Raw genomic sequence first — 12479 nt, forward strand, 5'->3', positions numbered from 1 at the left:
ATTGAATTATCTTTGAAAATAAATTATTTCTACACAGGTAGTCTCTTTAGAAACATTATTTCAGGTGAAGGCAGTGATAAAGTAGTGCTAATGTTCTGTCAATTTTGATGAGTACTTGTTACTTCTTATAATGAAAATTAGCAGTCTTTTACTCCTCTTGCACCTACCTTATCTGAATCTCAGTGTATAGAATAAAGGTTGTTCTTAATGATATATGTGTGCAAACTGGTCTTTTGCTATCTGAAATCCTAAAGAAATCTTTTGCTACCCCATGTCCTTGTTCTGAACACCTATACACTGCAGTTGACATTTGAAATGATCTTGGTTTTCTGAGTTTGCAAAGATTCTTGAAAGAAGAAATTAAGCACCACCCCCCCTTTCAAGCCCCTTCATTTCCTCCCTCATAGTTTGGCTTCAAGTTCCACAGTGATCTCTATTGGTTGTTGGTGTCAACTTCTCATGGAGCTTCTCAAGTTTATTTCTGCCTTAGGACTTCCCCTATTTTCCTCTTGAGTCCATGGAGAAAATTTCCCCAATAAGAAAAACCCATTGCATTCTCGTGATTTATAACCTTTTATTAGTGAAAGTGTCCTTAAGCACAATCAGGGTGCATATAAAACAGTGCAACATTTTTGCTTTATTGAGCAAATTATTTCATTTTTAATGTGTAACTAATGAAGGCACTTCGTTGTTTTGGTGAACTGTGCATCTGAAGTAGTGTGATCAGGGGGGAAAACCCAACAAGTTCAAACAAAGGCATATACAAAACAGACAAAGGGGCTAAGCAGTTAAAAAAAGGATTATGGGGATAAGACCACTTGATGTAGTGTCTGTATTCCCATTTCATGTAAACTAAGGCTCAACTGGGATTAAAAACTGCCAGTGATTCAATGCTATGGTTGTATTATCTTCTAAAAATCTCAAAACATTTGCACAGTTCAGGAGGGACAGAGAGAAGGCATGCATGCACGGCACATATTTCTTGGTAAGATTTTTTTTTTTCCTAATTTGGCAACAATTGAAAATGTTAGTATATATCCGGAAAATAAAGCTGTGCTTTTAAATCATTGCTCTAATAGTGTTTGTTGAGTGTCTTATGGCATTGGAACTGAAAACTGATTTAAACAGTGCTAAATATTGTCCTTTGGGGTATTTGGCTGCAGTGTGATATGCAAGTAGAGTATTTATTCACTGGCTTTAGTTCCATTGAAGTCTGTATCTCTGGCATCTATTTCTTCATCTGAGCCTTCTGCATTTTCAATCACTCTCCGGCCTCCAGATCTTCTAGGGGGAGCAAAAGATGGCTCGTTTCCTCTCCTATGCATTTTGAGAAAATAAACATCTTTTAGAAAACAAGTTCTTCTCAAGTATGGTTGGTTTAAAAAGGGAAAAATGCATCAAGATGAGAGTACAATTTGAATTCAAGAAATTCAGAAGGCTTTTCAGTTGTAGATTAGATAATTTAAATTAGCCCAAACATGTCTCCTGTAAGTTTTAGGTTTTAGCTTATGGAAAATTGTGAAGATCCTATTTCTGTCTCATCTTTTTCTCTATGAAAAAAGGTGGCAATTCAAAGAGAAGGGTTAATTTTCTTTAGACCATTTTATGAAGGTAAGACTCTCTATCCTTAGGAAATTCAAAGCTAACTTCCTTTCCTCCCTCAAAATATAGTTTTATCTGTTTGAATTGGGTTAAAATAAATAACTAAGAATATCTTTCAAGAGGCAAAAGTCACAGAGAGCACTTAGATTTTGGGGAGGGGAAGGAGCAGTCTTAAGAAGTATAAGGGATTTATGGGCTTTTAAATTTCAGTTTGTTATCTAATTATTTAGTTTTTAGTAGTAACTTGTGGAAACCACCTTCTCTACCCAGGTAGCAGCTGGTTCTGATTTACTGTTCTGACTCATTTTGACATAAGTGCTTCATAAGTAAAAATTCACTCTGCAACAGCAGCTGAAAGACTGCCATTAAGATGAAAAGATAAGTTTATAAATACCAAAGGAAAAACAGATGAATGTACCTGCAGGTCCATATTCAATTTAATTTTGCTAGGTTGAAAAATAATTTAAATGAAAAGGGCCTGCAAATATTGGGAAGGATGAAGAAGCAACTGTAGAGATAATTTTCCTTCAAAAGAGTAATTGCAAATAGTTGAAATGTTTTTGAGTGGAAGGAAGGCTATCCCAACTTAGATTTTAATCTCTGGTCTTGAAGGTAAGCCTTGCTCCCTTGTCAATGTTTGAGAGCAAATTAAGTGTATCCTGTAAGAGAAAGTTATCTAATAGCACCATGGCTCTTGGTAGACATGTTGAGGGCAAGAGAAAATCATAGTCTTTTGTTTTTGTTTTTGTTTTTTTTTTTTTTTTTTGATTCCAAAGGAGAAACAATATATAGAAGTAAGATTTTAGACATAAGCAAGGGCCTATATTTCATGATTGCTGAGAAAAGTAGCAAAAGTCACTCAGGTTGTATTGGAAACATGAAAACACTGGCTTATATATATTACCAGCTTTTGAAATGAGTTGTTTCCAAGTGGGCAGCAATCGTGTATAAATAGTTAAAGTTGTATCATGTCACTATAGAAGACTACGTCAGCTTCATTCATTTCAAAGGGTGGGTATTTATACCTTAAAAACCACCTTAGAACTTCAAAGTAGTAACATTTGTAGGCTTTTATTTTGGTTCTAAAAGCTTAATCATTTAGGGCAGTATTTTCCAAGACTTTAAAATTGAATGATCTAGAGTGGGAGGGGGAAGGTACATACTTATATTCACTTTCCTTGAAGTAGCAAGGTAGGATACACTTCTGAGGACTAGTGTATCCTTCTGAATATGCATGTACAGATCCTTCTCCTCTTCCCCCCCATCCCCCCCCCGCCCCGTACCATAGTTAAATGCTGAAAGTTGAAAGAGAAGGGAGAAAACTAAGCTTGCCCCGTAAAACAGACAACCCATGTGTTAAAGTCTCCCAAATAAATAGTTATGAAATGGATGTGTCAGGGAAAACATAGATAAGGCAGTTAATTACTATAAAAAGAACACAGGGTTTAGAATCACACCTGGGTTTCAATTCTTCTCTACTACTGTGTGATCCTGAGCAAATAACTACTGTGGTCTCCTTTCTGTAAAATTAGGCTGGACTAAATCATTCCTAAGGTCCCTTCCAATTCTAAATCCCTTTATCCTACAGTTAAAAAAATTAATTTTAACATCCTTGCCCTACATGTTTTCCTGCCTTCTGTTCTCATTCTAGTACCCAAAGGAAGCTTATAAACCAGAAATCCCTGACTTGAAGGGATTGAAGTAGTTTCAAACCCCAGTGCCAAGTGTTGGGTCTAACATGAGATAAGTCAAGTAAAGTAACTATTCCTAGAAAAAATTAATTTGCTTTTGAGGATCTTGCTTAGAATCCGCTTAAACCAGTTTCATTTCAGTACTTGAGAACTTTGCCAGCCTCCTCTTTGTAGCAAATCAAGCCTCAAGCCTTTGGCTTGTTGAAATAAGTTCCCATCTTTATCAAAAGAGTGTTTCACCCTCTGACCCCTTTAAAAAAAAAAAAAGATTTTTAGAGCTCTATCTACTGATAGGTCAGTATGGTTCTGCAGAATTAGAAAAATGAGATATAAAGCTGATGATAAAGCCTTTGCTAAGACATGATTCATCTTTAAATATTTTGCTGATAGTAGCAAAGCAGAGACTGCCCCAAAGAGAAGATTCACACAAATATTACAACAGGGTTATATGGCCTCAGAAAAGAAGTCGGGGCAACCAGTTTGCAAGTGACATAACTAAATTGAAAAAGACAATTTTCCAGAAATTAAAAGTTCCATCTCTTGCAAAAGACCTCCAGAATCATTTTCAAGTGTTCTGCCCCACATTCCATGAATGCATTGTTCTGTGGCTTCAAACAATTTTGCCATAAGGATGGTAGCTGGTTTTGTAGTGGCTAGCCTAGAGCTTCCTATAACCTACACTGAGTAAAGGGGCCATTGGCAGTTAGGACATTGTCAAGCTTCATGCAGTTCAGGCACTAATGAAATATTTTGGTGATAGATTTCTTTCTCTGATGCCGATGCTGTTTGCAAAAGCATAGTTGTGAGAGAACATTGGTTGTGGTCTCCATAAATATAGTGCGTTGTGATTTAATGTGGTTTGTGAATCACAGTAGCCAGATGGGAGCAGTTTTCCTTCAAAAAAAAAAAAAGTGCCAGTGGCAAAATATTGATCCTCAATTATCAATGTGTTTTTAAGGGTGCAGAAGACTTCATGCAGAAAAGAAAACTCCAGCAATTCAACTCCAGCAATTCATTCAGTGTACAGCTTCTTGAAATCCTTAAGAATTAAGTATTGCTTGGTGTAAAATCACATGCTAGGGCGTTTCCTAGAAGTAGGGAAAGAAAATGGGTCAAGGGATAGTCTTATTGCAATATTTGTCCCTTGGGTTAAAAGACAAATTGGTACCAAGATGTTTAAGCCTTCAGATTTTGCAGAAATCTCATGGAAATTTGCTAGGGCAAGTTTAAAAGAAAATGGAAACTTGGTACAACAGAAATGAGCTGCAAAGTTGAAGGCATGGTACCTGGTGAGTCATTGCGAAGGTTCCTGTGGGCCTCTGAAACAAAGAGAGAAGAGTCCCTGGTGGTTACCATTGGAAAATGGGAAGAATTCCATTTATTTATGTAACTTTTCATTAAAATTTAAAGTATTTGGTACAGCACCTTTAAACCAACCTTGCAGATACCCAGGTACCTGATGTCTATGGCAAAGATACTGACTTTTACAAAGCTTTTTAGGGAAATGGAACAAAAATTAGAAAAAAATAAAAAGTTAAAAATTAAAACGGTTTCTCTGGTAAGTTTCTGTATACCAAAGCTTTTCTTAAAAAGCTATGTTACTTCATACTTTTTTAATGTCTTGTATGACTACTTGCCTGCTCCGACAAAAGAACATTCAAATGATTTACTCCAGAAGCCTGGTTCTGAGGCAGAAGCTAAGTAGCACTAGATAAAAGGCCTTTAATAACACAGCAGTTTTATTTCCCCTTGGTATAGATCATCATGCTCATGCTATTTACCCCCAGTAAGTTGGTAGAAATGAATACCCACCCTGTAACTGGCAACATGCTAAGTGATAAGTCTTAAACCATAAGAGAAGAGTTCCTATGGTCCTGTAAATAAGGTCTATCCTGTTGAGGAAATAAATTTCTGTTCTCTTTAGAGTGCTCCATTGACTGGAAAAGATGTCAATTTTTATTGAGTTGAATTATAATCTGGGACCTGCTAGAGCCCTCTCATAGATTTCTAGATCTGGAGACAGAGGGTGATATCCAGGCAAGACAGAGTTGTTGAACTTTTCCCAAACAAACATCACTTGGTATATATTTTGTGTTATTAATTTGGGTTGTTATTTCCTTTTTAAAAAGTATAGGCTGTAAGTTACCTGAGGACAGGAATGTCCTATCTTCTCTAATACTTCTCTTTTCCCCAGGGTCATAAGCTAGGCATTTGATGACTGCTCAAAGAATGTTAAATTGATCAGTTTATATCTTATGTACAAAAAGTGACTGAGATGCCATGTTGTTTGATTAGACATAACTAAAACTGGGTAAGCTCCTTCCAGCATTTTAACTCAACTCTCCTAAGACCTTTACTTTTTTTATTTATTTTTTAAAAATTTACCATTTAACACATCCCAAGACCTTTACTTCATAATTTGTTTTAATTATCTGGCATGAATTGTCAAGACTAGCCCTATCATCCTGTGCTTGTCCAAAAACTTAGCAACCATCAATGCTGAATTGGTCCCAGGATCTACTACCAGTGGAGTCCTGTGTTCTCCGTTTGATAATCTTTTTGCTAGCAACAAAAGCATGACAGAGAGCTGTGATTCAGAGGTTGTCCTGAAGAGGGCACAGACTACCTTAGGTTCTTGGTCCCCTGTGAAAGTGGGATCTTAAGAATTCTCTTCAGATAGTCCCAAAGCACTGAAATAAGTTAAGAGGTCAGGAGGAGGCAGAGTTTTCAATGACTGGCTAATTGTGGAAATGTCAGAAAGGGATCTGAGAGAGAAAAATTATAGTCCTTTCTACCACCTTCCTTTCTCCAAACTATCCTACTTAAACCCTCCAGCAGTTCAGTAGCACAATGGACAGAGTGGTGAGCCTGGAGTCAGAAAAGCTCATCATTGTGAGTTCAGATCTGGCCATAAGAGCTGTGTGACCCTGGGCAAGTCACTTAACTCTGTGTGCTTCAGTTCCTCATCTGTGAAATGAGCTGGGGAAAGAAATGGCAAACTAGTCCAAGGTCTTTGTCAGGAAAACCCCAAATGAGATTAGGCAGAGTAGGATACAACTGAAAATGACAACAAAATTCTATACTCTTGGCTTCTGGGGTCCTGGGCACCTGCTCCACCAGATCGTTTATCAAGCAATTAAACTTCCCCATCTGGGAAGGTTTTGCAGAAGGTCCCTAAGGGTTCTGCTCCAGGCCTTACCTGAGTTTGCTCTTGAGTGCATTCACTTCCCGACCCATGGCCTCGTTGCTCTCTGTAGCTTCATCCAGTTCTCTCTGGAGCTTCCTGCGGTTGGCATTGATGCGCTGGGATTCTTCTTCTGCCTCCTCCAGTTGTCTCTTCAGCTGCTTCACTCTGGTATTACCTTTCTCGGCCTGGAAGAAGAGAGTCAGAAGTCAGGAAAGGGTAAAGAGAAAGGAATTTATTTGCTTTGGGAAGGAGACCATCTAACTAGTTGTCACCTGTTCTTTGTACTGCTCGGCTAGCTTCCTTTCATCTTCCACCTGCAACATGACTTCTTTCAACTTCTTGTCCTTCTGGCGTAATGTCTTGGTAGCTGCCTGTTTTTCCCTACAAACAGCAGAGGAATAAAAGAAAACAAATTTACTGAGTGCCTGCCATACATAAAGCTTTACGTCTCTGGGGAAAGGTGATAGGTCAAACACAGTAGCTTTTACAGTTTTGTAGTAAGAAAGGCATTCATCTTCACCTCAAAGGAAATGCTTTCCTTTTCTGAGCAGTGGATGGAGTGCTAGGCTTGGAGGCAGGAAGATCTGAGTTACAATTCAGCCTCAGACACCTGCTGTGGGATCCTGAACAAGTCAGTTAAGTCAATTAACCGCTGTTTGATTAGGAGGCAATCAGGTGGCTCAGTAAATGGAGTATTAGGCCTGGAGTTAGGAAGCCCTGAGTTCAAATTTGGCCTCAGACACTTATTAGCTATGTATCCCTGACATATCTTTTAACTCCTATTTTCCTTAATCCACTGGAGAAGAAAATGACAAACCACTATTTTTGCGGAGAAAACCCTGTCAACCGCATTGATGTGCCTTGGCCCACAGGATCAGAAAGAGTTGGACATGACTGATCAACAAAATGCAGAGGAAATTTTTGGGGGAAGAAGCATTATTTGTTCCTGGTTTGTATTTAAATGACTCCAATAATTATCAAACCTATTTGTTTTAGGAAGATATTATACCTCAATTACTATATCCATGGAGATTCTGAAAAAAAAAAAAAAAAACTTCTGGTGAGAGTTAATTGATTTTATTGTGAATGGATGGTTTGTTTATATAAGAAGTCCACATTGATTCCTCAGTTCTCTAATGCTGTGAATTGAGATGATTCCTGCCTTTCTTTGCCTCTAGGTCAGGACTGGGTTTGGGGGCCTGAATTAAGTAGTTTAATATCCCGAAAACTCATGGGCAGATAGAGGTGCAGGGAGGTCCTCTGGTACCTGGCTTCCTGTTCCACCTGTTCCTCCAACTGGGCGATCTTGGCCTCTAAGGCAGCAATGGTTGCCTTGAACTTAGATTTGACAGCCCCTTCCATTTCTTGGAGTTTGCTCCTCAGTTCCTTGTTCTGCCGCTCGAGTTGTTGCCGGGCACTCTCATTCTTTTGGGCTGCGCTGCGCTCTGTGGCCAGTTCATTGTTGAGCTGCTCTGCCTGGGTACACGTGGATAAAGAAATTCAGGGCTCAAGGGAAAGACTTATTCAGCCTCATGAGGAAAGTATAACTTTTAATTTTAGTGAAAGACAAAACCTATCTAGGATGTGATAAAGACTTTCATTGACATATATGCAAAGTATAATAATCCTCTAAAATTTCTAGTTTCTGTGTGATCAGATTACATATTAAATCTTATAGGGTATATAATAGCTATTGTGTTCTTTGTTAATGGTGATGATAATAGTATTTACAAAGTGTTTACATAATTATTATTAAATTATTGTTTAATATTTTTAAAATAATGATAGCACTTTAAGGTTTACAAAATGCTTTATAAATATTTTAGCTCTCCAACAACTTTAGGTGCAATTGCTAATCTCATTTTACAAGTTAAGAAACTGGGGCAGACAGAAGTTAGCTGAATTGTCCAGAGCCACAAAGCTGGTAAGCCTCTATGGCAGGATTTTAATTTGGGTCTTATCAACTATCATTATATCAACATATCATTATAGAATATGTCAAGATCATTATAACAACTATCCATTGTTATTATCTTGCTGTCCCTATTAATAGTCAATGGCAACTGCAAATGTGGCTTCATAATCATGTTGTGTATCATTGCAACCAGAATATCAGGAATGCCTCAGTTCATCCATTTCAGATATTCTGTCAAACCCTTACCTGCTGTGTAGCTTTCCTGAAGCGGTCACTCATGGCCTCCATGTTGCCCTGCTCTTCTTCCAGTTCTTCCTCCAGTTGGGCAATTCGAGCTTCTAGGCGGCGCTTATCATCTTGCAGAGCATTCCTGAGTAATAGAATAGTATTGGGTTTCAGACATCATTCAGAAATTTGGAAAATGTTCCTCTTTCAAGCATCCTGAGCCTTAATGAGGATCAGTGGGACTTTTTGGGATTTTAAAATTTTTGTCTCCTTCCTTTACCTTGTCATTCATTTGCCCATTTCTCATTTCTACCACAGAATTTCTCAAAAAAAACAAAACAAAACAAAAAAACAAACAAACAAACAAAAAAAACAAACCATAGAACACCGTCTACCAAAAAGTCCTGCATAGGAAATGCTAGATTCAATTCCCATTAAGTAACAATATGCAACAAGCACATTTTTCACTCTTAGATTCTCAATTCAATGACAGTGCTCTGTTGAGAATTTCTATGTGTTTCTCTTATAAAGATGAGTTGAATGTATGGGACTACCTGCCATCTAAAGGAGGGGGTGGGGGAAAGAAGGGGAAAAGTTGGAACAGAAGTTTTTGCAAAACTCAATGTTGAAAAATTATCCATCATATGTTTTGTACATAAAAAGCTATAATAAAAAATAAAATTTAAAAAAAATTGAGTTGATTACTGCTAGTGAGGATGCTTCTTTTGGCTAATTGTTCTGTGTTATTTAAGCAGGAAAGCTTGAGTGAGTAAAACTACTTTGCTCATTTGTTGTTTTTTTTTTTTGTGTTTTTTTTTTTGCAGTATTGTTTCCCCAACTACTGAGTATAGAGGCTGGTCACTTACCTTCCAGACACACTGCTGGCTAACTCCTCAGTCAATTCATCTTTCTCTAGGTCTGCTTGTTTTCGAGCCCTCTCAGCAGCAGCCAGATCCTGGAGAATTAGGGGAAAAAAGAAATCTCTTGTTTTTCAAAAAAACAAAAAACCCACCAAAAACTCTTGTCATTTTCACAAAAGTCATTCATTCCCTTGCTTTCCATCCATTTGGGATGCTGGTTCTTGCTTAAGGATCATTCATGTTTATGTCTTTAGAGAAAGTGGGCCAACCAAATCAGACTTGGAAATAGCATTCAACTTCTTGACAAGAGAAAGGCAATTCCTATCAGGAAAACAAAAAGAATCTTGGTTTCCTTTAGTCTTATTACTTTCCTTGGAGAAATATTGATAGGGAAAAGATTGATATGAATGGGTGAATTGAAAATAAAGCCTGTGTTTACTGCAGTGCAACATGATTTATTTTTCTAGGTGAAGTCTTACCTCCTGGAGTTGCATGAGATCTGCTTCTAAGCTCTTGGCTTTCTTCTCATTCTCCTTGGCTGTGGCAAAGATCTCTTCTCTAGAGGCCCGGGCATCTTCCAGCTCTCTTTGAAAGTCCTTCATCTGAGCCTGGATTGGTTCCACAAGAGTAGATAAAAGAAAATGTTATGCCCAAGAGTGGCTCTGTACCTTATTTTTTAAACAAAGTTCTGTCTTTCGGCTTCTCTTTCAGATTTGCCTTGCTTACCATAGCCACCCACAAAGCCACAGAACTGCTCTTGTTTTGGATTTTAGCCTCAGATCCCATCACGTAAGACACCTCTTACTGTGTGTCTAGATCAACTTGTTTTAGAAGAGCCCAAGGGATGGTGGAATTTTCTTTGTCTAAAATTCACATCATCTGCTTATATGGGATTACACACATGGCAGGTGCTTAGTGCATGTTAGCTCTTGAAAAGGGAAGTCTTAAGTGACAATTAAGAGAGACATAATTTCCAGATAATTTAATCATCTTATAAATAATGCCAGCATGTTTATTAATTTTAAAAAAAATAGTCTCTCTTTTAGACTAGAAACAATCTTAGCAACAAGCTCAAGATTTATATGCCTAATGGAAGAAGGATTTTCTTAAGAGTGGCAATCAACTCTTAATTGGTTAATAGTAAGAAAATAAGTATTAAATGAGGGACCAGACTTATTCAAATGAACCTTTGATTATATCATTTACTTCTAAGTTACCCCAAATCTTGGGCAATCTTTTCAAAGAATTTATGCCACTTAAACCAGAGTAGAGAGCATAATGGCTTTTCGACCTGGATGGTATCTGAATAAGATTATTAAAGTCAGTCCAAACTCATTATCAGAAATGTCCTTCCAGTCTGAACTTTTGAAATGAGGACTTTAGAAAAAGGGGGGAACTCTCCATCACTATCATTATTAATAATCGTTTCTATTACAAGGCTATAATGTCAGAAAGATCATATCTTGTCTTTTTCTCTGACAGATAATATGTGGAGTGGTCCCAGCCTCATGCCCTGTGAACCCAGGGAGAAATTCTACCTACCTGGAGTTTACGGAGTTGTTTGATGGCTTCCTCCCGCCCTTTGATGGCTGAGTCAGCCTGTAGTTCCAGATCTTTGATGTCTACTTCTAATTTCTTCTTGGCTGCAGCTGCTAGGGCCCTCTGTTTTCGCTCATCTTCTAGTTCTGTCTCATACTCATGGAGCTAATTAAGGAAAGGAAAGATTAATGTATAGATTTACTTTCTGGATTTAGTTATCAGCCCTGAGGCTGATCAGAGATGGCAGTTATGAAGAGGTGACTCTGGAATAGGAAAGTTCAATCAACAGAATTTCCAACCGCTGAGATGGAGTATCTCTGTTTAGTGGCAAGTGGCTGTAGGTGTCCAAATGAAGCCCAAATAAATCTAAAGTAGACTATGGGGTCCCTCAGGGAAATCTGAAACAATTGTTGATAATCCACCACCAGTCAGTACTATCCCTGAAGGGAGTGTACTGATAAATGTTTAACAATCAGCTCCTCCAACATCCTGTGTCTCCCCCTCAAAATGCAGACACAGTTTTATGTTTTCTTTTTTCTTTTTTTCCTTTTTCTACTCTCCTAATTACTTCCCCTCATACAGGTGGGTCATTTAGAATCAAATCTCAGTTCAGATACTACCTTCTGCAGGAAGCCTTTTCTCTTGTATCCCAGCTGCTAGCGCTCTTTCTTCAAAGACTACCTTGCAGTTTGTACACTCTGTGTATATCCTATGTTTCTTATATGTGACTATATACATGTTGTTTTCTACACTGAAAATGTCAACTTTTTTGTGGGCAGGGACTGAACATTTATTCTTTGTCTCTCCAGTCAGTCAGTAAACATTTATTAAGCACTTTTTATGTGCTGGGCACTGTGCAAAGAACTATAGGAATATATATAAAGGAACAAAAGGCGGTCCTTGCCCTCAAAAAGCTCACAATCTAATGGAGGAGATGGCAAGCAAACATGTACAAACAGGCTATATATAGGATAAGTAGAATAAATTGGAAATAATAAGAGGGAAAAATTAACAGGAAGGAGGAGGAGTTGAGAAAGGACTTTTGTAGAAGATGGATTTTAGTTGGGACTAAAAAGAAGCCAGGAAAACAGAAGGTGGAGGTAAGGGATGGGGGGGGGGGTCATTTCAGGTATGGAATGCCATATCAAGAGACTGAGTGTCTAGTTTGGGAAATAAACGGGAGGCCCGTCACTGGATTAAAGAGTACATGGTTGGGAAGTAAGCTAGAAGATTGGAAAGGAAGAAAGGGAATGGATTATGAATGCCAAACAGAGCACTTTGATCCTGGAAGCAACAGCAAGTCATTGGAATTTGAGTAGGAGAGTGACATGATCAGAACTACACTTGAGGAAAATCACTTTAGTTGATTGGACTGAATGGAGGATGGATTGGAGGAAGGAAAGGCTAGAGAGAGCAGACCCCCTAGGCTGTTGCAGTAGTACAGGTATGAGGTGATGAGG

The 12479-nt window shown here is 38.1% G+C and overlaps 1 protein-coding gene across 2 annotated transcripts in view; it reads right to left on the bottom strand.

The window, feature by feature from the left end:
• Nucleotides 1–559: 559 nt before the first annotated feature.
• Nucleotides 560–12479, bottom strand: part of MYH11 (myosin heavy chain 11) — a 122787-nt gene continuing 110867 nt past the window's right edge. For both annotated transcript variants that reach the window (XM_074280620.1, XM_074280619.1), the window contains 8 exons: nucleotides 11023–11184; nucleotides 9960–10088; nucleotides 9487–9575; nucleotides 8642–8765; nucleotides 7748–7956; nucleotides 6753–6861; nucleotides 6493–6665; nucleotides 560–1317 (listed from right to left, as the gene is read on the bottom strand). In XM_074280620.1, the coding sequence (XP_074136721.1) occupies nucleotides 1185–1317; nucleotides 6493–6665; nucleotides 6753–6861; nucleotides 7748–7956; nucleotides 8642–8765; nucleotides 9487–9575; nucleotides 9960–10088; nucleotides 11023–11184 (1128 nt within the window). In that variant the 3' untranslated portion in view covers nucleotides 560–1184. The remainder of the gene's footprint in view (nucleotides 1318–6492; nucleotides 6666–6752; nucleotides 6862–7747; nucleotides 7957–8641; nucleotides 8766–9486; nucleotides 9576–9959; nucleotides 10089–11022; nucleotides 11185–12479) is intronic.

This window comes from Sminthopsis crassicaudata, chromosome 1 (assembly GCF_048593235.1).
Source record: "Sminthopsis crassicaudata isolate SCR6 chromosome 1, ASM4859323v1, whole genome shotgun sequence".
Taxonomy (NCBI): domain Eukaryota; kingdom Metazoa; phylum Chordata; class Mammalia; order Dasyuromorphia; family Dasyuridae; genus Sminthopsis; species Sminthopsis crassicaudata.